The following is a 27,913-nucleotide window of genomic DNA, read 5'->3' on the forward strand; positions in this document are numbered from 1 at the left end:
CAAACTAAAAACAATCAACGCAGGCCGGGCGCGGTGGCTCATGCCTGTTATCGCAGCACTGCGGGAGGCTGAGGCAGGCGGATCACCAGAGGTTAGGAGTTTGAAACCAGCCTAGCCAATATGGTGAAATCTCATCTCTACTAAAAACACAAAGACTAGCCGGGTGTGTGGTGGATGCCTGTAATCTCAGCTACGCGGGAGGCTGAGGCAGGAGAATCACTTGAGCCAGGGATGCAGCAGTTGCAGTGAGCCAAGATGGTGCCACTGGACTCCAGCGTGGGCAACAGAGCGAAACTCCCTCTCAAAAATAAATAAATAAATAAATAGATAAATAAATAAATATTAAGAAATAAATAAACAAAACAATCAATCCAGCGCAGCCCGCTGGTGATACTGACTCCCACTCGGCCGGCACCCCACCCCGGAGTCCACCGGCTCTTCTAGTGGGGTGCCTCTGTGTCCCCGAAGTGTCTTACAAAATGCCCATTACACGGGCCTAGGGAGGCGGGGCCCGGCTTGGGGGCCTCCCAGGGATTCCACCTCCTGATGAAGACTTTCCCAGCCCTCGGGGAATGAATGGCCTCACCGCGCCCGGGTCCCGCTGGCGTTCAGCTGCTATCCCGCAGGCTTTTCGGGATTTCCCCGACGCCGCCTAGACCGGCTCCGGCCGCGAGGGGGCGACAGAGCCCGGGCTCTGCGGAACCCGGCACCAGCGATAGCCGAAGACTCGCGAAGGTTCAGTGCTGGCGGTGAAACGGCGGCCCGCACCCAAGCGCCGCTGGGTAGGGGGCACTTCATCTGGGGAGCCTCCCCTTTCTGCCTTGCCCTGTCTGCCCCTCAGCCCTTGGGTGCTCAAGTCCTGGCCGTTGTACCAGGTTGCACCCTCCCGCCCTGTGCCACCCGCCCCGGTGCGATTTCACTTCCCCTGTCCTCACATCCAGCCGCGCGGGACCGGATGGGCCAGGACCCCGGGGAGCTGAGAAACCCGATGCCAGTTCCCCCCGGCCTCGGACTGCCTGCGTGGCTCTCCTCTCTGCTCCTTGCGGGGTGGGACAGGTGCCTCCTACCTGAAGCCAAGACTCAGGCAGCAGCTGGCCTGGTCCATCCCTGGGGGTGAGTGAGGGGGGCGGGGCATGGCTGACAACGGGGACCTAGCGTTCCTGAGCACCACCTCTCTACTAGTGGGCTGAGCAGCTCTAGGCCAGCCTGTTGGCCTCTCTGAGCCTCGGTTTCCTCATCTGTCAGTGGGTTTGAGAGCGCTGTAGCACGGAGGACTGCAACGCGGTTCAAGGCTACCCAGAGGCCATTCCTCCCTGCAGCCTTTCCTATTCCCCCCACGTAGATGGGCATCTTTGTCCCACACCAGGAGCCTCCTGCGGGGCAGGGGCCAGAGGTCAGGAGTCCTGATGATCACTGAAGCCTCTGACTCCGCGATTCAAGCGATTCTCCTGCCTCAGCCTCCCGAGTATCTGGGATTAACAGGCGTGAGCCACCATGCCCAGCTAATTTTTGTATTTTTAGTAGAGACGAGATTTCACCATGTTGGCCAGGCTAGTCACGAACTCCTGACCTCAGGTGATCTGCTTGCCTTGGCCTCCCAAAGCACTGCGATTACACGCGAGAGCCACCACGCCTAGCCAACACAGGGCCTGTTTTGATCCCCCGGTTGTCCCAGACAGACCCTAACCTCAGATGGGTGTGCTGGAGAGCTGCAGCCCAGCTGGACAACCCCAGTCAAGGTTGGGGTTGACTGGGGTGCAGAGCAGCAGGTCCTGCAAACTACCCAAAGCTCTGCTTCATCCTCCTCCTCAGAGCTGGCATCTACTCCGGTTCTGGGTCTCATTTCCAGCGTAATAGTTCAAAGACAAAGAAAGAAAACAAACCCTAACCCCACAACCAGCTGAGGCAGCCCCTCCTGGTCACCCTTTGATGTTTGAGGACTGAACAATGGGGCTGATTGCAGATGAAAGATTTGAAGCCATCTTAATTAGAAGGAAAGAATGTCCTCGTGGTCGGCTGTTCTAAAAATACAGCTGTGCCCACATCTGGAGGGAAAGGGTGGGGGCCTGGGAGGTGGGGATGGTGGTTAGGCCAGAGTCTGAAGCACTGACGCCTTGCATTCCTTGGGGCGAAGGGGGAGCCTCTAAGCAGGGCCCCTTGGAAGGGGGTGGGGAGATACCAAAGCAGCCAGTCTGCTGTGGCTAGACCACCTTCTGCAGGTTTGGGATGTGCAAGCAGTGGAACAGGTGTGCCTTCCTGCGTCTGCCCTCACCACTTCAAGAAAGTCCTCCCTGTGCCATGCCACAGCCTCGGTTTTCTCTTCTCTCCAAAGGGACAAATTTGTCATTTGTTTGCATTTCAAATACTCACTTTGCAACCTAATCTTGTATTTGTTTTGCATTATTCTTTTCTTTCCTTTCCTTTTTTTTTTTTTTTTGAGACGGAGTTTCATTCTTGTTGCCCAGGCTGGAGTGCAATGGCATGATCTCGGCTCACTGCAACCTCCGCTTCCTGGGTTCAAGCCGTTCTCCTGCCTCAGCCTCCCGAGTAGCTGGGATTACAGGCACGTACCACCACACCTGACTAATTTTTGTGTTTTTAGTAGAGACAGGGTTTCACCATGTTGGTCAGGCTGCTCTTGAACTCCTGACCTCAGGTGATCTGCCCACCTTGGCCTCCCAAAGTGCTGGGATTACAGGTGTGAGCCACTGTGCCTGGCTGTTTTGCATTCATTTTCTTAAAGAGGCCCTCCTAATCTCATGAAGGTAAAGGGCACTGGAGGGCTGGGTGAGTGTTTGGAGGAGGACGTGGAGGCAGAGGCTCTGGTAGTGTCACTGTGAGAGGATGGGTCACCTGGGTTCTCATCTCAGCCCACTGTTAGGAGCCTCCCATCCCAGCGGCCAGATAATCACCTGGCATGGGGAGCATGCCCCTCGTGGGAGCAGGGCCTGGCTGCTTGTTGGGGCTATCAGTGGATGCAAGCCGGGTGGGAGGTGTGGTGAACCTAGGCCTTGCTTTTTTTTTTTTCTTTTTGAAATGGAGTTTTGCTCTTGTTACCCAGGCTCCAGCCTGGGTGTGCAGTGGCACAATCTCAGCTCACCGCAACCTCTGCCTCCCGGGTTCAAGCACTTCTCCTGCCTCAGCCTCCCGAGTACCTGGGATTACAGGCATGCGCCACCACACCCAGCTAATTTTGTATTTTTAGTAGAGACGGGGCTTCTCCATGTTGGTCAGGCTGGTCGTGAACTCCCGACCTCAGGTGGTCTGTCAGCCTCAGCCTCCCAAAGTGCTGGGATTACAGGCGAGAGCCACCGCACCCAGCTGAACCCAGGCCTTTCTGAACCTCTCCTTCCACCAGACCATGGCTCTGAGTCACTGGTCCTGGGCAGGGCCTTCCAGAGTGGTGGCCCCAGTCCCTAAAGATTAGTTTTGCTTTTGTAGAGATGGAGTGTCATGCTGTTGCCCAGGCTGGCCTCAAACTCCCGGGCTAAAGCAATCCTCCTGCCTCTGCTGGGACTACAGCCACACGCCACTCCGCCCATCTTTTTCAAAGTCCAAGACAGAGCTGTCTCAGGTTCTATCTATGTAAGCTCACATCCCTGACCCTGCCAGATGGCTGACTCTGCCAAACAGATAATCTGCTTCTCCCCAAACACTGCCCACAGCGCTGAGCCTGAAAATAGCTGAGGCGGGGGAGGGGGAGGCCCCCACCAGATGCTCTGGAGCTCTGGGGTGCTTGGCGGGAGGTGGCTTTGACATTCTGGCAGCGGCCACAGCAGGAAGTGGGAATTCCTAGCAATTTGCTCTGGGTCATGACAGTCAGGACACAGGCTCGGGCAGGTCTGGCAGCTGGGGGCTGAATGGGGACGGTTTCATCAGTCATGAAGGGTCAGAGACAGTAAAACGAGGCCCAGACAGCAGGGAAGCAGCTCGTGAGTGGAGTCTCATGTGGGAGACACTCCCTGGGAGCCCAGAGGCTGCAAGGTCTCACCTCCAAACCAGAGCTGGAAAAGGGTCTGGGGCTGCACAGTGTTAGCTGGTTGGTGACACCCCCACTCCCCTGTGGCCCAGCGATGGGGTCAGGGATAGCTCACTTCCTCTGCATGGATCCCTTCCATCACCCGTCATGGTGGCAAGGCCAGGACTGCTGATTTTGTGCCTCTTTAGTTGTGTGTCCTCAGGCAGGTTACTTAACCTCTCTGAGCCTATTTTCTCAACTGTAATAGTAACCTACTTCATCAGGTGGTCATGAGGCTTCAGTGAGTTTAGTAAAAGCCACGGTATAGTCTGGCTGTAGATCACTGAGAGGCTATTATCTCCCGCCCTTCACGGGTCCTTGACTAGTCCATGAGCAGCACCCAGGCCCATTCCTGCCTCCCCACTTTTGCTCAAGCCTTTTTCCCTGCCTAGCACATCCCCTCCTCCTACTGTCCTCATCAGGAGCTCTCCTGCCCCACGGCTGCCCTTGACCACTCACCAGTGTATTTCCACTCCCTGCCTGGTATGGGATTCAGTGTCTCCTCCCCTGGCCAGAAGCTGAGCTCTTGCAGGAAAAAGGTACCCACAGCCACTCCCTCCCCAGCCCTGCAGGCCTCTGTGGCTGCTCCTGACCATAGGCCCATGAGAGTTCCTGGCTGAGAGGAGACAGTGAGGACTGGCGGGGCCCTCCGGCTTCCTCTTTGGTGCATTCTCGCTCACACGCATTCACTCATTCATAGCAGAGATGGGCCTTGGATGGGGAGGCCAGCTGTGTTTGTTACAGGAAGGGGCTTCCTCCCAGAAATCTCTGATAGCCTCATTATAGATCAGAGTACAACCTTGGAGCGGAAAGAGACTCTACACATGGACCCTTCTGACCCCCATCTCACAGACAGGGACACTGAGAACCAGAGAGGGAAGGGAGTGGCCAGGTCACAATGCCAGCCCCGAGGCTGCAGCTCCAGCCCTGGAGTCTAGGTCTGTCTTCACAGGGTTCCCTGTTTACCAAGGCCCTGCCTGTGCCAGCTCCACAGCAGAAACCAGGGGTAGAAGGGCTGTTACGTGGACAACAGAAGCCCCTCTGCACGAAGCAGGAATGACCAGAGCCACAGCAGGGAAGGAGCTGGGAGGACTGGGTGGAGGGCAGGGAGGGCTTCCACCCCACAGCACCCCAAGCTCACCTGCCCAATTCAACGAGTGGTCTCCCTCCCTTACTGGCCATTCACCCATGTCTCCGCCCGGTGGGGGCTCACTGTCCCCCACGCGGGGCAGGCCAGGAGCCCTCCTACCTTCACCCCCACTACCGAGCATTCACTGAGGCCTGTGGCTTCAGCCATCCTGACCCTCCCGCTCCCTCACTGTTAATGCGAGCCACTGCAGGCCACCACTCTCCTCCCCTGCTCATCTGATTAGGACAAAAACCACAGGCGACACACCTCTGCCTGGCCTGGCCCCGCTCCTCCCTCCCATCACAAGCAACTCTTCTTCCTTGCCTCCTTCACCTTCTCTCCCCTGCTCTCTTCCTCTCCCCCAGCTACCTCAGGGCCTTTGCACAGGCCCTTCCCCTATCCTGGCCTGGTTAGTGCAACCCATCCTCTGCCCCATTCTGCTTCCTCCCTCCCCATCCCACCCAGAGACCAGCTTATTCCTGGAAAGTCCAGATTCTGCTACCAGGTTCAGAGAGCCAGGCCCAGGCTGCTCCCTCTGCAGCCTGACACAACCCACCTGGATGGTTTGTTGTTCTTGCACTCCGGCCACAAGCAGCTGCTGCTGTGTGGGTTCCGGCTTCCGTGCTAAAAATAGCCCGCGGCCCAGACAGGAAGGGCCAAGGGGGACACAGCTGCTTCTGGGAGGGGCTGGCTGGAAGCCTACTCACAGCAATTGCAGGGGTTCCTGTGCTCGAAGGGGGTGGGCCTCATGCTTACAGTCCCTGAGGAGAGGTCCCCCCATGGACAGGTGCTCAGGGCCCGAAAGAGGCACTGTGTGTCATCAAGAAGAAAATACAGCTGCATCAGCAGGTACACAAACATTCAGTTTGTTTCTGATTCTTGTGGTTAGTTACAACAGGCATGGACTGCCTTTAGAATAAAATATATTTATTTATTTATTTATTTTTGAGACGGAGTCTTGCTCTGTCGCCCGGGCTGGAGTGCAGTGGCCGGATCTCAACTCACTGCAAGCTCCGCCTCCCGGGTTTACGCCATTCTCCTGCCTCAGCCTCCCGAGTAGCTGGGACTACAGGCGCCAGCCACCTCGCCCGGCTAGCTTTTTGTATTTTTTAGTAGAGACGGGGTTTCACCGTGTTAGCCAGGATGGTCTCGATCTCCTGACCTCGTGATCCGCCCGTCTCGGCCTCCCAAAGTGCTGGGATTACAGGCTTGAGCCACCGTGCCCGGCCTAAAATATATTTAAAAATTAAGTGCTCGGGACTCTAACAGAAGTAGGTGAGCTCTGGTCCCTTTGAAGGTGATCAGGGAGGGCTTCCTGGAGTAGGAAGCACTTTTACCCTCTGCTCTTCCTCTCTTATTTTTTAAATTTTATTTATTTTGCTTTTTAAAAACACATTTATTTTATTATTTTATTATTTTTATTGTTTTTGAGACAGAGTCTGTTCTATCGCCCAGGCTGGAGTGCAGTGGCATGATCTTGGCTCACCGCAACCTCCGCCCCCGGGGTTCAGGTGATTCTCCTGCCTCAGCCTCCTGAGTAGCTGGGATTACAGGTGAGTGCCACTTCACTCGGCTAATTTTTGTATCTTTAATAGAGACGGGGTTTTACCATGTTGGCCAGGCTGGTCTCCAACTCCTTACCTCAGGTGATCTGCCTGTCTTGGCCTCCCAAACTGCTGGGATTACAGGCATGAGCCAATGTGCCCAGCCAGGAAACATATTTTTAAAAATATATATTTTTAAGAGTCAGGGTCTCAGTCTGTCACCCAGGCTGGAGTGCAGTGGTGCAATCTCTGCTCACTGCAGCCTCGACCTCCCCTGCTCAAGGATCCTCTCGCCTCAGCCCCCTGGCTCTCCCTGCCTTCCCAGTTGGGGCTACAGGCATGCATCACCACGTCTGGCTAATTTTTGTATTTTTTGTAGAGATAGGGTTTCTGTATGTTGCCCAGGCTGGTCTTGAACTCCTGAGCTCAGGCAATCCGCCTTCCTCAGCCTCCCAAAGTGCTAGGACTATAGGCATGAGCCCCACACCCAGCCTTCCTCCTCTTTTTTTTTTTTTTTTTTTTTTAACAGAATGAATAGTTTAGAGAGCTGGGACAGTATTAGAGGAGAAAACCAGAAGCCTGAATAAGAGTTAGTGGTGGTGATGAGGCATAGGAGAGAAGGGAAAGGCCTAGAGAGTTCCATGGGAGTGTCAGGTGTGACATAGGGGGCCGGGCATGGTGGCTCACACCTGTAATCCCAGCACTTTGGGAATCCAAGGGACAATTGCTTGAGGACAGGGGTTTGAGACCAGCCTAAGCAACACAGTGAGACGCCATCTCTACAAAAAAAATTTAAAAATTAGCGGGACATGGTGGCATATGCCTGTTGTCCCAGCTACTTGGGAGGTTGAGGCGGGAGGATCACTTGAGAGCAGGAGGTTGAGGCTGCAGTGAGCTGTGATCACACCACTACTCTCCAGTCTGGGCAATAGAGCAAGACCCTGTCTCTAGAAAAAAACAAAAAACAAACAAACAAAACGTGCAACATGGGGCTTTGGGTACAGAGCTGACTCCAGGCTTGGGGGCTGAGGATGGCCCCTCCTAGTGTGTGAGGCCAGTGAGGGGAGAAGCTGGGTGGGGTGAGTATACAGAGGGCGCTCTCCTGTCTACAGACACTGAGAGGGCCTGGATAGGAGATCTAGGTGTCCTCTGGGAGTCAGGAGGAAGGGTCACAATGCCAGGGAGGTGGCATGGGGAGCAGAGCCCACTGTCACCTTACCCCACAGGTCCCCCGCCCATCCACCGTCCTCAGCACAAGAGAAAGAAGGCTGGCCCAGCCGGCAGGTCTGCCACCCTGAGGTTAGTGTAAGGCACTTCTTCACTAGGACCCTGGGAACTTGGGGATAGCCAGGGCTTCTCTCCATAAAGAATTATGTGGAGGGCTCAAGGGTCCAAGGAGAAGTGGACCTAGTGTTTCCAGAGTGGCCTGTTCTGGGCCTCAGACTGGACAAAAAAGAATGGAGGTCTGCCCCAGGCCCGTTTTGCTTCCCTATATGCCTCAGTTTCCCCATTTGAGGATATCCTTGAGGGGCTCTGGAAAGGGAGCCTCTTCAGTGGACTCAGCCGCTGCTCCCTGGATGTCCTGCCATGCTCCCTCCCAGCCTTGGCTGGCCCCTCCCACCCACCCCAGGCTCCTGGCCTCCCAGGAATGTGCTTCTCAGCCCCCAATCTGGGCGCCTGCCTTATCGGCCCCTAATCGAAGGGGAGACAGACGCCCTGGTCGACAATGACGGCCCCTCCTGTTAGCCCCAGCCTGACCCTGAGTTGAGGGCCAGCCAGCGCCTGCTAAGTGCCTGGAGGAGGAATACCTCCCCTTCCCCACGCTGACATGAAACCCGACCTCCTGTACCGGCTCCTTTGTGCCCGCTGGGCGCCCGCGCCGGCGTCAGAGGCCCTGGGTCCCCGCCCTGCCGCACACTGTGGCTGCCAGGGTGGGATTTGCTCTGCCTGGCATGTTTCCAACATGACCTTAGCCTGCTTTGCTGGAAAACCAAGGTTGTCTGCGGGGGTCCCCTCACCCTGCTCCCAGTCCCTAACCCCTCAGAGTCTTGGTCCAACCCCTGCTGTATGAAGCCAGACCTTCTCACATCCCTCCAGCAAATGCACATCCCTCCAGCACTCCAGGCTCTCCCCCTCCCCTCCAGAGCAGGGAGGAAGGCTCCTGAACCCACTCGCATCAGGCACTGGTCTCACCCCACTCCCCAGGGAACCCCCCTCAGGGCGCTTGTGGGACCCTCATGCTCTTGGGATCCACCTGAGAACCTTCTCAGCCAGTTCTCCCTCTTGGCCAGTTCCAGTCTCCTCGGGGGACCTCAGAGCCCTGGTCAGAGCATCCCTCGTCTTCCACACTTCCCTCCAAGGCTGCACTCCCCTTGTTTGTGAAGGCACATCCATTTGTGTGCCTCCCTCTCCCTCCTGCCTGCCATTATCCTGGTTACCAGGAGCCTTAGCATGGCTGCAACTCAGTCCCTTCCCGGGCCACGTCTCCCTGGATTATCACTGCCTGGCTCCCGAAGCCGTTTCCCGGCTCAGCCTCCCTCGGCCTCCCCAGCTGGGGCTGCCTTCCTTCCCTGGCTACTGCAGGTCAGGCTACCCAGGCCTGGCCTCTTTTCTCCATTGACCCTTGCCCCTTGAGCATCTCACACATGCCCAAAGCTACACATACCATTGATCTACTACTGGATGACAGCACCCACATTAGGACTGTCTGCTCCAACCCCTACCCCAACACCACACTCAGATTGTTCCAAGCGATGTCACACAGATGCCTCAAATTTGATGAGGCTAGAACAGGACCCTCTATCCCCCTCACCTTCTCCCCACGAGTCCTCTATCTCAACAAAGACAACCACCATCCATCCACTCTGCAGCTCAGGCCTCTGAGTCCGCTTGGACTCCCCTCTCTCAGCCCTGACCCATCTGTGGGCAAACCCGTATCCCACCCCGCCTCGTCCTCCAGATTCCACCCCCCCCCAAATAATCGCTGTCCCTTAAAGCCTCCCCCTGCTCACGGATTCCTCTGGCAGTCCACTACCCTAAGAGCAAACAGAGGGTTTTGTTTTGTTTTGTTTAAGTTTAGTAACATATACATAACATAAAATTTGTCCAAACTATTTTTAAGTGTTCAGTTCAGTGGTTTAAACATTCTTATGCAACCATCCCCACCATCCATCTCCAGAACGTTTTCATTTTCCCAAACTGAAATTGCACTCATTAAACAATAACTCCCTGATCCTTCTCATATAAGTGGAACCATACAGTATTTGTCTTTTTGTGACTGCTTTTTTTTTTTTTTGAGACAGAGTCTCACTCTGTTGCCCAGGCTGGAGTGCAGTGGCATAATCTCGGCTCACTGAAACCTCCATCTCCCGGGTTCAAGCGATTCTCCTGCCTCAGCCTCCCGAGTAGCTGGGATTATAGGTTCGTGCCACCATGCCCAGCTAATTTTTGTATTTTTAGTAGAGACGGGGTTTCACCGTGTTGGCCAGGCTGGTCTCAAACTCCTGACCTCAGGTGATCCACCTGCCTCGGCCTCCCAAGTGCCGGGATTACAGGTGTGAGCCACTGCGTCCAGCCTTGTGACTGGTTTACGTTACTGAGCTTAATGTCTTCAAGGGTCACCCATGTTGCATCATGTGTCAGAATTTCAGTCCTTTAAGGTTGAATGGTATTGTTTTGCATGTAGACACCACACTTGGTCTATCTCATCGCTGGGTGAACCGATGTGAACCATTGTGAATAATGGGGCTATGAACATGGGTGTATGAATATCTGTTTAAGTCCCTGCTTTTGATTCTCTTGGATATGTACCCACAAGTAGCATTGCTGAATCACACGATAATTCTAATTTTAGTTTTTTGAGTCATGGTCATATTGTTTTTCACAGCAGATGCACCATTTTATATTCCCACCAATGGTGCCCAAGGGTTCCAATTTCCCCATATCCTAGACAACACTTTATTGTTTTGCTTTTCACAGTTACCATCCTAATGGACACAGAGATCCTTGTAAAGTGACAAACTTCACATCTTCCCAGAGGCATCCCAGGTTACCCCACCTAGCACTGCGGACCCCCACGTGTCTCCACCCGTTAGTTGGCAATACTCTCATCAAGTGTCAGCACTAGCTTATTGTATTGACTGCCTCCTGGCTGGACTCTAAGAGACAGTGTCTTTTACTGGATGCTGTATCCCCAGCATAGAGTTGTTTAGTAAACGGAGTAAGGAAGGAAGGAAGTGAGGAAGGGAGAGGAGGAGAGGAGGGAGGAGGAGAGGAGGAGGGAAGGAGGGAAGGAGGGAAGAAGGAGGGAAGGAGGGAAGAAGGAGGGAAGGAGGGAGGAAATTTCTATTTTCCACCAAAATATTGAGGCTCTCTCCTGCCTGTCCACTTGCTCTGGTGCGCCTCTCCAACCCTCGGGCCCCACCTGGACTCAATCCCCAGTCCAGCCGCTCCTTCCGTGGGCCCCCGGGAAGAACCCTGACAGGGGCCAGCACATTTGACTGGGGCCCTGGAGGTTTGGACACATTCCCGAATACCTCCCTGCTGTGGGGCTGGTGGGCCTGTCTCGGGTTCGCAGCGAGAAGAACGTTGTGGCTAGGTCGTCAGTGAGCTGGAACTGAGCTAGCACTGTCTGAGCCGCCACACTCCCTGCGCCCCCCACGCGCCCCGCCCCTTCCTGTTTTGCCTCGCCTGCTCGGGTCTTCGCTCCTCTAATCCTACGATCTTAGCCCCGCCCCCGTGGTGTCGTGGGTCCTCACTACTGGTCCTCTCCTAGAAAGCCGCGAAGTGACCAGTTCCTCATTGGCCACACGTTCTCCCGCGCCACCGCCGCAGCCACAACAACCGCCACGTGCTCAACCTTGGCGCCTGCCCATTGGCCACCAGCCTCTACCCGCCCACTCTCCCTTTCCGTCCCAATTGCCCTCTTCCTCCTTCCATTGGCTGCCGGTCCCAGGGGCTCTCTTTTCAAGCGGGGCGCGCAGCGCCTCGGATGCGGATTGGTAGAAGGCGGGGCTGGGAGGCGGGTTAAAGAGCGCGTTGCTGGCTGGGCCACGCGTGCTTGAGAAGGTTCAATGGCGTGGCAGGGACTAGCGTCCGAGTTCCTGCAGGTGCCGGCGGTGACGCGGGCTTACACCGCAGCCTGTGTCCTCACCACCGCGGCGGTGGTAAGCGGCCGGGCGGAACGGACGTGGCTTTGGTTACAGCCTCTGGCGGGAGGGTGAGGGTTGCCATGGTTACGGCGTGCCTCCCTGGCAGCTCTTGACTGGCCCCTGGTTCTACAGCAGCTGGAGCTCCTCAGCCCGTTTCAACTCTACTTCAACCCGCACCTTGTGTTCCGGAAGTTCCAGGTGAGGCCGCCCCGCCCCGCGCACCCCGCACCTGACCGCCCACCCCGCACCTGACCGCCCGTACTCTGCAGGTCTGGAGACTCGTCACCAACTTTCTCTTTTTCGGGCCCCTGGGATTCAGCTTCTTCTTCAACATACTCTTCGTGTATCCTGCGCCCTGTGGACATAGGCTGGGTGGAGGGCAGGCCCGCCAGGCTGGGAGAGCCCGGGACGGGGAAACTGAGGCCCCGCCTGGTGGCACTTCCTATACCGACGCCGTAGGTTCCGCTACTGCCGCATGCTGGAAGAGGGCTCCTTCCGCGGCCGCACGGCCGACTTCGTCTTCATGTTTCTCTTCGGGGGCGTCCTGATGACCGTATCCTTCCCGCAGGCTGTGGAACCTCGGGCTAGGGCGCCTCGGGGTCCGGCCTGTGTTGGTCCTGGGGCTTGACGTGAACAGCCATACCAGAAAGGGACACAGTCGCTCTCTCTAGCTTAGTATGTGTTGAGGGTCGACTTTGTGCTCAGCTGCAGGGGTCAGGGCTAGATCTTCAGTGCTGTATGCAAAATACAAGGCGATGCACTAAGGAGCCAGGTGGGGTGTCAGGGCCACTAGCTGAGCCCTGAATGCGAGTAGCCGGGAGAAACTGGGACAGGGACAGGCAGTGGTTGGACCTTGGGATGAGGCTGTAGGTGTGAAGGGCAGATCTCGTGGGACCTGAAGCGGACTGTCTGTCGCCTTTATTGGACGGGCTCATCTTGATGAGGGAACAGCACAGAGGGGAGATGAGGGGAAGAATTCCAGGGGCTTGAGAAGTCAGAGGGGCCCTGAGCTTGGGCTGAGGCCTGCCACCGGAGCACCTTGACTCTGGCCCAGCTGCTGGGATTCCTGGGCAGCCTGTTCTTCCTGGGCCAGGCCCTCATGGCCATGTTGGTGTACGTGTGGAGCCGCCGCAGCCCTCGGGTGAGGGTCAACTTCTTCGGCCTGTTCACTTTCCAGGCACCGTTCCTGCCTTGGGCGCTCATGGGCTTCTCGCTGCTGCTGGGCAACTCCATCCTCGTGGACCTGCTGGGTGAGCCTCCTGGTACATCCAGTCCACCCCAGGCTGGCCACTCCCCTCAGGACAGCTGCTTATGCCCTGGGGCCCCTCTCCCATTCGTGCTGGAGCTCTGCTCACATCTGGACCTCTCATCTGGCTCCATCCCCATCTTCCTGCCCTCCCAGCTGCTGTGCTCTTACAGCCCCTCAAGCCACCCAGCCCACATAATTTGCATCTTCAGGGCTGATCTGCTGATGCTTGCGTGGTTCTGATGGGGGTGGGGATGGGCGGGTCAGGGTTCCTGCCCCATGGCTCCCACTCCTCCACTATTCTCAGGCCCTCCCCTCCCTGTGTCCTGTCTGCTTCTGGGCCCTTTAAGCTTGTCCTTCAGGGCCCACCCTGGGCTGACACTCTGTGCAAGATTTTGGGAAACTCATGCTCTGGGGCCTGCAGTGCCACCAGGCTGTGGATGGGGGCCTGGGGCAGGCTCTGCTGGTCTAGGACTCTGGGCTGTGGAGGGTGACCCTGCAGTCCGTGGCTGTCTCACAGGGATTGCCGTGGGCCACATCTACTACTTCCTGGAGGATGTCTTCCCCAACCAGCCTGGAGGCAAGAGGCTCCTGCTGACCCCTGGCTTCCTGTGAGTGTTGAGAGTCCTCTCTCCCTCTCCCCGCCCTCAGATGGATCCCCACCAATGGGGCTGGCCTCTGCTCAACATGGGCCTCTCCCCACAGAAAGCTGCTCCTGGATGCCCCTGCAGAAGACCCCAATTACCTGCCCCTCCCTGAGGAACAGCCAGGACCCCATCTGCCACCCCTGCAGCAATGACCCCCACTGAGGGCCAGGCCTAAGAGGCTTCTGGCAGCTTCCATCCTACCTGTGATCCCTACTTGGGGCAGAAAAAACCCATCCTAAAGGCTGGGTCCATGCAAGGGCCCACCCGAATAAACAGAATGACCTGCAGTCTCTCAGCCCACAGCACTGGCTTCCCCACCTCACCCAGCCACATCCTTCTCTGCCTGCCCCGTCCTCACTCAGTGTGGCCTCTCAGCCCAACTGTAGGTGGTAGGATAGGGTGCCCATGGAGGGCAAAGAAACTGCCCATGGTTGCCCGGCAGAGCTTTGAGCTCACAGGTGACAGGCTCAGGGTTCTCATCCTGGCCCTACCAGGGCTTTTGGGCAAGTCCTACCCACCATAGGCCTCTGCTCCGTGCCAGTCAGTGGGGAATTTCACCAGATTTCGGCTGCTAGGGCCAGGACAGGCCTCTCCTAGACTGTGCCGAGCCAGCCTACAGATAGATGTTCCGGCCAGTGGTGCCTTCAGGCTGATGCCGATCTAGCCTCTCCTGTTCCTCATCAGCCACCCTGACAGGTGGGCCTATAACTCATTTATCATCTGGTGACACCAAAGCCCCATGGAGTCAGGTGCAAAAGAGGGCCAGGACTGGGTCTTTCTTCTGCCCTTTCTATGACCCCAGAGCCTTAAAGTTTTCACCTTAGCAGAGTCCTGAGACTAGGTGAGGGAGGGACTTCTGGAAGGTTCTGTTCCTGCTCTTTTTAGCTGAGGACGTGTGTGAGCCTTATCTGACCCCTACGGCTCACTTTTCTCTTCTGACCTGGCAGCTTTCCTTGTTGCTCTAGGCCTGTCCATGTTGTGGTTTATTTCTGGATGCTCAGTAGCACGGGGCCTCCTCCAGCTACAGGTTGTCATTTTCATGGTAACAACACTGTTCTCTGTTGAATCTGCCCTCCACGTTGTAGCCAGACCTTGTGGAGCTGGCTCTGCGGCGGTGTGAACTGGTAGTCAGGAGTGAGGGCCCAGCCTCCCCAGCACCTCCCAGCCAGGTGGCCCTGCCCGACCTGTGGGGTGAGGCAGCCAAGGTTCCTTCCATCCCACCAGTTGTGGAGACACAGGGCTGCCTCACCCTTTCATTGCCAAGGTTCCTGCCTCATGGATGGAACAAACACCTCAGCAATGAAACCTGTTCATGTCCAAGAGCAGCTGGGCTGGGAATCTTCCCTTTTGTTCAAGGCCTTCCAGTAAGGCCCAGCTGTCCCCTTGCTGTGCGTGGGGCTCTGGGGAGTTCCACTCTTTGATGGAGGGCAGAGGCCCTGAGTGCAAACTCCCTCGGTAGAGTCTCATGCTAACATGTGCTCAAAGGAGCCCCCATCTCACATCCCAGCGACCAAGAACCTCAATCCCTAATCGGAGCTCTGCCTCTGCCCACATGGGGCCCTACCCCACCTCCAGGGAGCATAGCAATCTCTGACCCTAGCCCTGCCCTGGCAGCCAGGGACTTGCCAACAGCTGAGGGTGGCAGCAGTCTGTGCTGGGATCTGTGCCCACTCCCTTCAGTGAGGCTGGAGCTGTGAGCCAGTTTGCTGCCCTCCCAGATCCTATGTCCATTCTAAAGAGTGGGGACCCCTCCCTATTACAGATGAGAACACAGAGGGGACACGAACTCCTTGGAGGCAGGGCTGGGAAGGGACCTTGGGCTCTGTCTCCTCCCTGCACCGTGTCAACCCCAAGAGCTGGCACCAGGCCGGGAGGGCTATTCCCATATTCCTCACAGCTGGCCTGTGAGGCAGGAGCTGGCCCAGGCCACAGCACCTGCTGGGGTGGGAAAGGGCCCCAGTTGACCTGGCTATGGGTGCCGCTGGAACTAGAACAGCCCTCCTGCACCCAGGCTGGCGACAGCCCAGCAGTGCCCACACAGGACTGGGCCCTCCGCAGGGGACTTCAGAGCAGCAAGGCCCCAGCTGGCAGTAGCCTGACTATCTGAACATGGCAGAGCCAGGGCGGCCCAGGGACAGCAGGAGAGCTCACGGCACCTTTCTGAGGCCAAGCAAGGGGAGCAGGGTTAGGGCTGTTGCTGAAAGGCAGAGAGCCTCTGCCCTGAGCCTCACAGCCACTCTTCTCAGCTCTCTGGGTCTGGAAGGAGAACAGGCTGAGGGGAGCTGAGGTGCTACCAGAAGCCCCATTCACCCTCACCCACCCACCTGGGAATCTGAGGCAGAGGAGGGCGAGGCCTGTGTGCCAGCCTTGTTCACATGCCACCTTTGTCCCCCCAAGCCTCAGCCCCACTTCTGGCTCTCATTATTTTTATGCTAAAACTTTGAAGAAATTGAACATGACCTGTTGCCTTTTATTTAAAAACTGTTACTAGCCCTGCCTGGGGCTCCTATACAAAAACAAAACACAACCTAAAATAAGGTTTCTTCCTGACCCCAGAGACTGGGGAGGGGCAGGGAGGGTGGGGGGCAGGACTGGGGCTCAGCAAATGGAATGTGTGCCGGGAAGGGCCACCCAGAAGCCCCCACTCCACCCCCACCCCGATCCTCAGGATGGCGCTGGGCTGTCCCCTCGCCTCTGTCCTTGCCAGAAGATGGAGGAGAGGCGGCCCAATCTTCTGAGATGCTCCGTGGGAGCCGCGTGCTGATGGGCTGGTTACCAGGCTGGGGCTGTGTTGGCGAGACGCCTCATCCGCCTGGAAGAGGAGTGGGGAGGGCAATGAGTCAGGGCCAGTTCCCAGCCTGGCCGCTGCCCTTCCCAAGGCTCTACAGGGCAGCCAGGTATGGGGGTGGAAACAGGGGCAGGATATGGCCCCCAGCAGGTCTGGACTCAGCCTTCTCAGCCTCACCTGTCTGCCACTCAAGCCCTGCTCATCACTCCAGGGACCCCAAAACCTGGATCTGGGCTGTGGTCAGACCCTCAGCCTGAGGAATTATGTTTGTTCCCTGCAGGGAAACATACTCTGGGGCTTGGATGGGGCCTCATCACCCAGAAGGCTGCCTGGATGGGGCCTCATCATCCAGAAGCCTGCCTGCCTCTAGCAACACTAGAGGTTCCCAAAGACCATGGGAGACTGGGAAAGGCAATGGCCCTTCCCCTGCCTGGAAAGCCAGGTGCCTGTAGGCAGAGCCCAGGACCACAGGGCCAGGGGTACCTCGTGTTCCTGTCCTGGTCGCGGATCTTCTTCTCCATCTCGGCGTCTGTCAGAGTCTCCAGCAGCGGGCACCACTGGTCCGCATCGCCCGTGTTCCGGATGGCAATCTCCACTGTGGGCAGAGGGTTCTCACTACGAGGGGAGGCAGTGAAAGGAATGACTTTTCCAGCTACAGATGGAGAGTCCTCAGAAAGCTCTGGCCCCTGTCTGTGCCCTGCTCCTCCCAGCAGCACTGTTGGCACCTAGGGGATGCTCCAGTCACCTGAACCCCAAGGGAGCTGCTGGAGGCGCCAGCGCCTCTCCAGACCAAGAGTGGTGTCACCATGACCCCACGGGCTTCCCTTCAAAGTGAACTTTCAACAGGCCCTTTGTGCCCAGCATCTCTCTGTCTCTGAGATGGAGGAGGGGCCATTGGCTGTGGAGGTGGTCCTCCTTGACAGGACAGCACGGGCTGGGCCACGCTGATGCCACAGTGCCACAGTCAGGAGGTGGAACCCATAGGAGCAGGAGGACTGTATGCTCCACCCAGTGTTCAGAGCCAGGGCCCACTGATCAGGGAAAAGGGATGGATGGTGAATGAGAGCAAAGGAGTCTCCCAGAAGTCCCCAGTGCCCCACTACTGAGGGCCACTGCACAGCCTGTTTCTGCATGTTCTACACACTTGCCCCTCAGCCCACCTCCTGGCCAAACAAAACCCCCCGAGAGGCTGGTCTGTGCTTAGGATCAGACAGCTGGCTGGCAGGGAGCTGGACTGAAGCCATATCCCTGGACCACACTCTGCCCTGGGTCTCGTAAGGACCACCCGACTCTGTCCCAAGGTACCCTCCTCTTGCCAAGGGGATACAGCAGAGGCGGGGGCAGCAAGGGCAGAGGCTACACAGGCATGGGGTGGACACAGGAGTGCTGGGGTAGGTGGGAGGGTGGCTGGCTGCCCCCTTTCTGGGCCTTGATTTGCAAGTCTGTGATAGGACGCTAAGGAGACCACAGCTGTGGATGCCACAGGGCCTGTGTGCCTCCCACATGCAGTGGCTCCCGTCACCCCCACCTCTTGAGAGAGCAGCTTTGGGTGCTGACAGTGTTTCCCGGTTGAGTGACACCAGACCCCTGGCTTGGCAGAAGGCCTCAGACTGCGGTCCTAACCATGACTCTCCCACTTCCCCTCCCCTCTCCACGGTCCTTTCCTTTCTCCTCCACTTGGCTCTCCCTAGGCTCAGCCCTGGGAGAAGGACACCCTGCCAGCCTGTGGCCCTGCAAAACACGGTGAGTTCTGGGAGGAGCAAGGACAGGCCAGGCTCAGGGGAAGCGCCAGGCGGACACTGACAGATTAAGAGAGGACAGGTCCCTGCAAACCTCATCTGGAATATGGAAACATTTATTGCTGTGAAAGGCTTTTGAAAGATGACTGTTATTAAAGCAGCCAACACACATCCATTGAGGGAGCTTCCTAGGGGCCAGGGACCTTCTCACGCCCTCCCTGTAGCCGGCGCTCAAGGTTGTGGGACGGGTCTGCCTGCAGAGCGAGCCCCGGCTCCCTACATCCACACCAGTGAGCGCCCACGCAGCACCAGGAGCCATGAGCCAGTTCCAGGTTGGGCTTGGTGCTGCTCTCCTCAGCCTGGGGTCTCAGGGACTGTGAGCACACAAGGCACAGCACAGGGCACTGGCTGCGGCTGGCTCTCCCTGCAGCAGGCCTGACCCCTCACAGCTGAAGCTCAGCCCACCATGAGCAGGTCCATGCTCATGAGTCCCAGAAGCTCAAGCTCATGCTGGTGATGCAGAGGCAGGGCCAGAGGCAGTGTCGGCACCCCAACCTGTGTGGGCCTCTGGGCTAGCCCATCCTCAGCAGCTGGTCCCCGGCCAGCACGGGGGTGGGGGGGGAGGTGAGCAGTCTAGGGACCGCCCCAGCCTCAGACCTCAAACAGCATTCCTCACCATGAGGGCTCCCAGCAGCCTTCCTTGGAGGGCAGACATGAAAGGCACCCAGCCCACACCGAGGGGAGCAAAACATGTTTTCCTCTTAAATAAGAGCTGGTGAGTGGGTCCCAGAGGCTTCTTTGTTTACCTCCCCTTGACACTGGGAAGATTCCTCTCCAGTGGGTTTGTTCTAAAATAAATGCTCGCACCAACCACGTTAAGAATGGGCTTAGAGCCAGCACTAGCCTGCCTTGGGTTTTGGGGGGCATATGGGCAGGGAGATGCTGTCCTGAGTTCCAAACAGTGCTGGGGACCCTGGAAGCCACCCTGCTCCCCACTCCTTCCAGGGAATTCTGGTTCATGGGCTTCGAAGCCACCAGGGACCCCAGACCTTCCTACCACCCGAAGTGTCCAGGTGGGGACAAAGAGACTCAGGCAGGGATGGTCATGTCTGAGTTGACAGAGAGAGCCAGGACTGATGCCGGTTGAGTATCTTGAGGTTTACTTTCAATGTGGTCTCACTTTCATGACCTCACGTGATGCAACAGACAAGTATTATCCCCACGTTACAAATTACAAAATATAGATAGACTTCAAGGAAAACGACCTGCCCACAGCCACTCGAGCAGGAAGGGGAGATGCCAAAACTTGATGTCACCCTTATGTTTGCAACCAATACCTCCGAGGCCGCCAGGAGCCTCAGTTGATTTTTCCAAGGGTGTCAAGTCCATGCAATGGAGGAAGAGTAGTTTTCAACATGGTGCTGGGGCAACATGACTCTGCATTGACAATAGATTCTCAGATATGAAACCAAAAGCACTAGCAACAAACTACAAAAATAGATAAATTACCGGCCGGGCGCAGTGGCCCACGCCTGTAATCCTAGCACTTTGGGAGGCTGAGGCAAGTGGATTATGAGGTCAAGGGATGGAGACCATCCTGGCCAACATGGTGAAACCCCATCTCTACTAAAAATAAAAAATTAGCTAGGTGTGGTGGCGTACGCCGGTAATCCCAGCTACTTGGGAGGCTGAGGCAGGAGAATTGCTTGAACCCAGAAGGCGGAGGATGCAGTGAGCCGAGATCACAGCACTACACTCCAGCCTGGTGACAGAGCGAGACTCCGTCTCAAAAAAAAAAAGATAAATTGGACTACATCAAAATGAAAACTTTTGTGCTTCAAAGAACACTATCAAGAAAGTGAAAAGGCAATCCCCCAAATGAGAGAAAATACCTGCAAATCATGTATCTGATGAGGGACTTGTATCTAGAATATATAAAGAACAATTATAACTCAACAATAAAAAGACAACCCAATTAAGAAACTAGCAGGCCGGGCGCGGTGGCTCAAGCCTGTAATCCCAGCACTTTGGGAGGCCGAGACGGGTGGATCACGAGGTCAGGAGATCGAGACCATCTTGGCTAACACGGTGAAACCCCGTCTCTACTAAAAAATCCAAAAAACTAGCCGGGTGAGGTGGCGGCGCCTGTAGTCCCAGCTATTAGGGAGGCTGAGGCAGGAGAATGGCGTAAACCCGGAAGGCGGAGCTTGCAGTGAGCTGAGATCCGGCCACTGCACTCCAGCCTGAGCGACAGAGCGAGACTCCGTCTCAAAAAAAAAAAAAGAAACTAGCAAATCACTTTCTCCAAAGAAGATACACAAACGGCCAGAAATACAGGCAAAGATGCTCCATATCATCAGTCATTAGAAAAATGCAAATCAAAACCACAATTACTTCACACCTACTCAGATGGCTGTGATCAAAAAGAGAACAGCAAATGTCGGCGGGGTTCAGAGAAACAGGAATCGCACACTTCTGGTGGGAATGCAAAATGGTGCAGCCACTTTGGAAAACAGTCTAGAAATTCTTCAAAATGCTAACCATTGAGTTGTCACGTGACCCAGCAATTGTACTCCAAATCGTTGAAAACATTATGCTAAGAAGCCAGTCATAAAAGACCACCTATTAGATGGTTCCATTTCTATGAAGTACCCGGGACAGGCAAATCTACAGACAGAAAGTGGATGAGTGGACACCTACGGCTGAGAGACGGCGGGGAGGAATGGGACTGCCTGCTGCGGGGTGTGGAGCTTCCTTTTGGGGTGATGAAAAAGTCCTAAAATTGACGGTGGTGATAGTTACACAGCTCTGTGCATATATCAAAAACCACTGCACTATATACTTTAAATGTGTGAATTGTATGGTTTATGAATATCACAATAAAGCTGTTAAAAAAAAATAAATAAAACCTGAAATCAGACCAGGGCTGGTGGGCAGAGCTTCGGGAGGAACCTCTGAGGCTCACACTCAACCAGCCCAACGTGTCCCTGACATCCCCCAGCCTAATTCCTGATGCTGTGCCATCAGAGGGACACTGCCTCTCTGTCCCTCACGCAGGCCCAGCTACCAAGCTCCCTGACCCTTAGTCTTTCTTCATCCCCACCCTGTACGTGTAGGACTGCTAGTGTGCAGAGCCCCCTGGGCAGACGCCCTGCCTGATCCACAAGGCCCACCTTCCTTCTCAAGCACCTGCCTGTCCCTGGCCACCTCTCGATCCTTCCTGCTGCAGTCCCCCGTCAGCACCTGCCCTGGCCATCCTCACCCCAGGTTCTATGCCCCCCATTGCCCTTCCTCATGCCCACAGCCTCCAGTGCTTTCAGTGGCCATGGCACACTGATGGCCATGCACGTGAATCTGTCTCCTCTGCCAGATAAGGCACTGTCTCCTCCAGTCCCTGGCCAGGAACACAGGGCTGGCCCAGGGGAGGTGCCAGTAACTTTGCAGGATCAGCTCTCCTCAGAGGCTCTGCCTAGCCCAGCCTCCTTCCCCTTGAGCCCTGTCTCCTTCCTGTCACTGGCCCTTCATCCTACTCCACTGGCTCTATGACGTCTGTGTCACTCTGGTCCCAGTCTGTCCTCTAGGAGCCTAGCGCTTCTGACCAGTTTGTCACATGCCCGTTTCCCCTTCATGCTTGTCTCCTGTCTGTCCCACTGCCAAAGGGAGCAGGCTGTTCTCTGTCCTGGTTCCCCCAAGGTGTGGGCATAGTGGCCTTGCGTACATAGTTCCTGTGGCCAGCAGTTGCCCCACTGTACCGTGGATCCAATGTCCCCATTGCTGAGGAGGGTATGGAAGCCAGGCACTGAGCTCTGGCTGGGAGAGATGGAGGGACTGGCTCTTGGGGAATCAGTGAGTGCTTCCATTATGGGGTGACCTAGGCCCAGAGCTGAAAACTCTTTTTTTTTTTTTGAGATGGAGTCTAGCTCTGTCACCCAGGCTGGAGCACAATGGCGCAATCTCAGCTCACTGCAATCTCTGCCTCCCGGGTTCAAGCAATTCTGCCTCAGCCTCCTGAGTAGCTGGGATTACAGGTGCCCGCCACCACACCTGGCTAATTTTTCTGCTTCTAGTAGAGACGGGGTTTTGCCATGTTGGCCAGGCTGGTCTCCAACTCCTGACCTCAGGTGATCCGCCCCCCTCGGCCTCCCAAAGTGCTGGATTATAGGCGTGAGCCACCACGCCCAGCCTGAAAACCCTTCTTAGGAAGTCATGTGACACAGCAGTTGCCAAGCTTTCTGCGTGGCAAAGACCAGGCCAGGACTCCTAGTCTAGCTCTCTGTGGGCTGACTGGTCCCTGGACCTGGGGACTCAGTGGCCCATCCTCCTTTCCCCAGGCGGGGCCAGGCAGGACTGACACTGGTATCCCTGGGGACAGAGTTAAACAAAGTCCCTCCTAAGATCCCATGGGGTGGGGTGGTGCAGTGGGGGGAACGCGGGTTGGAGTCAGGGATGACAGTCCAACCCTAAGGCCCTGTCCTGTCATTGAGGCTGTATTCTAGTATGGGGAGTAGGAAGACACACGCAGCCCTCCTGATGCTAAAAGGGCACTCAGGACACTTCCCAGGTCCCCAGGCAGGCTGCCCCTACTGCCTGGCTGCTGTGATAGGGACGTGTGCTCACCTTGGTCCTCCCCTGCGGGATGGCCTTGCCTGTAACCCTAAAGATTTGAAACCTGCACACTCAGCATAAGAGATGGGGGCCCCACAACTGGAATGCATTAAGTGGTCGTTGAGATAAAGAGGGGATCCGCCTCTAAGTCCTGACCTGCCACCACCAGGGACTCCCCAGGGGGCCTGCTCTGGAGCCACTCTGCAAACTGCAGAGGGCCTGGAGTTTGGCAAGGAATTCAGGCTCAGGTCACCTTCGGGTCAGAGCAGGAGGGATGGTGCTGTGGTGGCTGAAAGAAAGGATGCTGTGAGGACCTGTCAAGAGGCCCCGGGGACTTCAGCTCCTGAGCCCGGACTGTGGGCACAGCGGCTGCAGGGCTAGGTGAGGGTCAACACCGTAGGGGCCGGATGCTGGGGGCAGCTAGTCTGCCACCTATACCTGCGAGCCCAGAATGAGGGTTCTGACTGGCTCAGCCTCTGGGGGAGGAGGTGCTCAGTGTTGATGTTTGCAACATCACTACCTCCCGGGTCCTCAAACCCAACTCTGGTGGAGTGAGGCCACCCTTGACTGGCTCTCTGGCCATAGGGCTTGGCTCTGTGCAGGGTGAATGCACATTACAGCTGCACTCCCAGGCAACACCCCACGGGAACAGGGAGGCATCAGACGCCAGACCCCCAGCCTCCTCTCTGAGCTGCCCTGTCTCTGAAGCAGAACCATGTGACTGGCAGGGCTGCTGGGGGGCAGGTCACAGGATCTCAGCACCACTGCACTCAGGCAGGGGCTCAGCTGTTTCCCAGGCCCGTGGGTGGCTCTCATTCCTTCTTCCTTGCTCAGATTTACGGGAAGTCGTAGAAAGCTGTCTCTTGGGATGTCTGGGAAAACAAGTTAGACACAAACTTAACGAGCTCCATTAATTGTCATGGCTTTGCAAAACAGACCTTCCTATTTGCTCCTCATGTAGCATTTTAAGCTGTCTTCCCTGAGTGATGACTGCAGATGTGGAAGGTGATAGTCTGATGAGCAGATTAAAGCCGAACATCCTGTTTTGATGTAGGGATGCTTGCCGCACCCCCACCCCATCCCAACACAGAGGACACGGTTAGAAACCACAGGGCTTTCCAGTCCTAGAGTCCTGCTGAGCTGGGAGAGCTCAACCTCGCTATTTTTTTGTTGTTGTTGGAGACGGGGTCTCACTCTGTCACCCAAGCTGGAGTGCAGTGGCATGATCTTGGCTCACTACAGCCTCGACCTCCTGAGCTCAGGCGATCCTCCCACCTCAGCTTCCTGAGTAGCTGAAACTACAGGTGTGCACCAACATGCCTGGCTCATTCTGGTATTTTTTGTAGAGATGGGGTCTCCCCATGTTTTTGTCAGGCTGGTCTTGAACTACTGGGTTCTGGCGATCCACCGCAGCTCCCCGAAGTGCTGGGACTGCAGGTGTAAGCCACTGTGCTGGGCCCTGACCTCGCTTTTAACTCTACGTCCTACCTCCTGCCAGGAACAGGAGGGCCTCTCCCAGGTCCATCCCCATCCCTAGCACAGAGGACACTGGACTGGAATATTCTTTTCACACCTCCACCGCCATCTCAGCCAGCCCAAATGCTGCAGGCAGGGATCAAGGTGACCTGTCTCTATCTTTTAGGGCAGCCAGGATGGGTTCCAGCCAGCATGGTACTCATCAAATGCTCTCTGACTGACCAAAGGCAGAGTTACTACAGTAAGAAGGAGCTGCTAGGGACCCCTGACTCTTGAAAGCTGGGTGGGCCTTTGTGTTTAAGACAGAATTCAAGTTCAACAGATGAAGAACCCTGGGCAGGGGCCACCCTGACCAAAATAACCATCTGGGCAAGAGCAGAGAGAGAAGGTGTGGGGCAGGATGACTGAATGGTGGATGGCAGGGGGCAGGCCCAGGGCTCCGTGGAGGTAAGGACTTGAGGTTCGCCCTGACAGAACTCAAGTCTTTGCCAGCTATTGTGTTAAGTGCTTCTAACCCTACCTGGTACAGCGGAGCCCTGGTGAGACACACAGGGCAGGAGGGGGACACAGCAAACACACAGACCCCAGCCAGATGGTGCTGCGAAGCTTGAGAAAGCCTCAAAGGTGTCACCACTCACACAGAGAAGTCTTTTTCTCAAAACAGTTTTGCAGAGAGATGAGGGAGGAAGAGACTCGTGCGCGATCCTACCTGAAGGCGTAGGTCTTCTGATGCCAGCTCAGCTGTCCCCGGATGCTGTATGCGATGGTGGTGACAAACTCCCCGCCCAACCCCAGCTCTGAGCACAGCTTCAGGGCAAACTTCTCTGGTGAGTTCTCCTTCTCTGACATGTCCCATTCAAACTGGTCCACCAGGGAAATGTTTCCCACATGGATGTTCAGCTGTGGCGACAACCAAAGGACGTGAGTTAGAGCTTTTAGGACTGCCCCCAGCCCAGGGAGGCTGCGAGGAGTGGGGGCCTGCCAGGCCTGGGGCGCGCCCTGCCCACCAGGGTCCACCAGGTGAGAACTGCAGGTGGCCCTTGTCCTTCCAGTTCCCCATCCCCAAAACAAGGCTGACCCCACAACCCTCCTGTCTGCCACGAGGGGCTGTGGCTCAGGGACCAGCACAGTCACCCTCAAGAGGCCCTGAAGTGGCCCCGGGGGCACCTGAGTCCATCTTACCTTCATCCCATCCCCGCTGTGCCCTGTGCTGGTGGAGACCTTCCTTTCTGCCCTTCGCTCCTGCTGCCATCAGTCTTACGTGACTACACCGGCAAGGCAGGGCTCAGCTAAGGCATCCCTAAGTCCTGTCTTAAGCCAATGTCTATGCCTTTACAGAGCTTGCCCTCTCAGAAAACCCTGCCTAACACATTCACAGATGCACCCTACTCTAGGCCAACGCAGTGAGGTGACAGGGAAGCCTGTGGGGAGCACAGTGCTGGGCCAGCTCCTCCCACACTCCCCAGAGGACTCCCTGCGGCGCATGACTCACAGCCAGAGGGCCCAGGCCCTGGGTGTGCTATCAGGGGGTTTTCACCAGTGGACACCTGGGAAGCCAGCACCCAGCCGGGGAAAACACACAGACTGCACCCCAGGAGCTCCCACCTATGCCCGCCCTGCTGGGGAAGCACCATTTTGACTTCTCACCCCTTGAGTACGTATGGCTCTTCTGAATAAGATGGACCCTTCGGGGTCGTTTCGTTCACTCTGCGTCATGCTTGCAAGACTCCTCCCACTAGAATATGGGGCTGGGGTCATCCCTCATTGCTGTCCAGTGCTCCATGGGGCAAGCAGGCCATAGGGCACCTGCCCATTTACCTTAGTTTTTTTGGGGGGGGGGGCAGAGTCTTGCTCCGTTGCCTAGGCTGGAGTGCAGTGGCGTGATCTTGGCTCACTACAAGCTCTGCCTCCTGGGTTCATGCCATTCTACTGCCTCAGCCTCCCGAGTAGCTGGGACTACAGGTGCCTGCCAACACGCCCAGATAATTTTTTTGTATTTTTTAGTAGAGATGAGGTTTCACCGTGTTAGCCAGGATGGTCTCCATCTTCTGACCTCGTGATCCGCCCGTCTCCGCCTCCCAAAGTGCTGGGATTACAGGCGTGAGCCACCGTGCCCCACCTATCCTTAGGTTTTAAATCAAGGATCAGGGTGGGCAGTTGCAGGAAGAACTCACCACTGCCTTGGAGCCCAGCCCTTCCGGAGATTTCTGCCCCCTTTTAGAGATGAGGGCACCCCAATCCCCAATCATGTTCATAAAGCCCTGTGCCTCTAAGCCCTGCACACCACCACCCACTTGCTAGAATGGTCTTCCCCTCACCTGGCAGCCTCTTCTTAGCATCCTGGTCTAAACTAAAGTGCCAGCTCCTGAGAGCTCCCCTTCCCATCAGCCCCTTTCCACACCCTTCTCTCCATTTTCTCCCCCTTTGGAGACAGGATGTCACTCTGTCACTCAGGTTGGAGTGCAATGACATGATCATGACTCACTACAGCTTTGAACTGCTGGGCTCAAGGGACCCTCCTGCCTCAGCCTCCTGAGTAGCTGGGACTACGGACAGGCACTACCATGTCTGGCTAATTTGTTTTGTAGAGACAAGGTCTCTACAAGGCCCAGGCAATATATCAAGTGTTTTGGGCAGAGAAGAGACCCTGTGGTTGAGCCCTCTGCTCCCCTCAGGCTTCCCTGCTGCCTCTCTGTGTTGGCCCAGGCTGGCCTCAAAAGATCCTCCCCCAACAGTCTCCTGAGTAGCTGGGACTATACATGCAGGCCACCATGCTGGCACCTCTCCTATTTTCTTCACAGCACTTAGGACTGTCTGAAACAATCCTCCAGGAATCCTAGCATAGGCACGGTGTATTTGTTCTGGGCATCAAGGAATCTTACGCAGAGGGAGGAAGCCAAGGGGCAGAGCTGCACCATCCTGTACATGGCATGCAGCCAGGCAATGGGGGCTGCAGTCAGGCCCCCATGTCCTTTGCTGTCTCCACATATGCCCATGCCTGATGATGACCGGAATAGGAGGTACTAGCCCTTCCCAGCTGGAATCTAATGCCAAGCAAACCGTGTGGGTGCTGGGTCTAAAAAGAGCATGCAGCAGCAGACAGCCCATGGAACCACCCAACAGGACTCCATAGGACCATGGGCACATGGCTCCCACCCAGCAAGCCCTCCCTGCCCTGGGCTCATGGATGGAGTTGCCTGTCCCCTGCCATTCAGTCACTAACACATTCATTTATTCCGAAGTCTAGACTGTGTGTCTACCAAGGAGAGGCACAAGAGAGACAAACATTCCAAAGGCTGCTCTGAGAAAGGTGAGGTGGTGCATGTCTGTAGTCTCAGTGACTCGGGAGGCTGAGGTGGGAAGATCACTGGAGCTCAGGTGTTCGAGTCCAGCCTGGACAACACAATGAGACTCTGTGTCAAAAAAAAAAAAAAAAAAAAAAAGCCATGCTGGTGGGGGCACTGACAGACACTAAGTAGGTTAAGTGAGCATGCAGTGTGCCAGACAGCACGGGAGTGCCAGGGAGGAAAGGGAGGGAGGGGCAGAAAGTCCGGGCTGGCCTCAGAAGTCA

General features: G+C 56.2%; 3 protein-coding genes across 12 annotated transcripts in view; 1 reads left to right on the forward strand and 2 right to left on the reverse strand.

Annotated features, from left to right (window-relative positions):
* The window catches only part of LOC117096507 (aggrecan core protein-like), a 443,073-nt gene that overhangs the window by 183,168 nt on the left and 231,992 nt on the right, over window positions 1-27,913 (reverse strand). The window lies entirely within an intron of this gene.
* On the forward strand, window positions 5,912-17,007 carry DERL3 (derlin 3). Of its 9 annotated transcripts, none has more exons than XM_033233976.1 (7): window positions 5,912-5,996; window positions 11,974-12,039; window positions 12,111-12,184; window positions 12,301-12,394; window positions 12,875-12,982; window positions 13,608-13,698; window positions 16,803-17,007. In XM_033233976.1, the coding sequence occupies exons 1-7, from the start codon at window positions 5,927-5,929 to the stop codon at window positions 16,972-16,974; spliced, it is 675 nt and encodes a 224-aa protein (XP_033089867.1). In that variant the 5' UTR covers window positions 5,912-5,926; the 3' UTR covers window positions 16,975-17,007. The 9 variants fall into 9 exon arrangements, with proteins under 9 accessions (XP_033089867.1, XP_033089873.1, XP_033089869.1 ...); XM_033233978.1 differs by lacking the exons at window positions 5,912-5,996; window positions 16,803-17,007 and adding exons at window positions 11,566-11,856; window positions 15,746-16,200 and having other exon boundaries at window positions 12,875-13,091; XM_033233983.1 differs by lacking the exons at window positions 5,912-5,996; window positions 16,803-17,007 and adding exons at window positions 11,573-11,856; window positions 15,793-16,200 and having other exon boundaries at window positions 12,875-13,091.
* SMARCB1 (SWI/SNF related, matrix associated, actin dependent regulator of chromatin, subfamily b, member 1) overlaps window positions 16,174-27,913 on the reverse strand; it is a 45,167-nt gene continuing 33,427 nt past the window's right edge. The window contains exons 7-9 of one of the 2 annotated variants that reach the window (XM_033233974.1): window positions 25,052-25,242; window positions 17,006-17,137; window positions 16,174-16,546 (exon numbers count right to left, since the gene is read on the reverse strand). In XM_033233974.1, coding sequence (XP_033089865.1) covers window positions 16,507-16,546; window positions 17,006-17,137; window positions 25,052-25,242 — 363 coding nt within the window. In that variant the 3' untranslated portion in view covers window positions 16,174-16,506. The remainder of the gene's footprint in view (window positions 16,547-17,005; window positions 17,138-25,051; window positions 25,243-27,913) is intronic. The other variant, XM_033233975.1, reaches the window with a different exon arrangement.

This window comes from Trachypithecus francoisi, unplaced genomic scaffold (genome assembly GCF_009764315.1).
Source record: "Trachypithecus francoisi isolate TF-2019V2 unplaced genomic scaffold, Tfra_2.0 Lachesis_group14, whole genome shotgun sequence".
Taxonomy (NCBI): Eukaryota; Metazoa; Chordata; class Mammalia; order Primates; family Cercopithecidae; genus Trachypithecus; species Trachypithecus francoisi.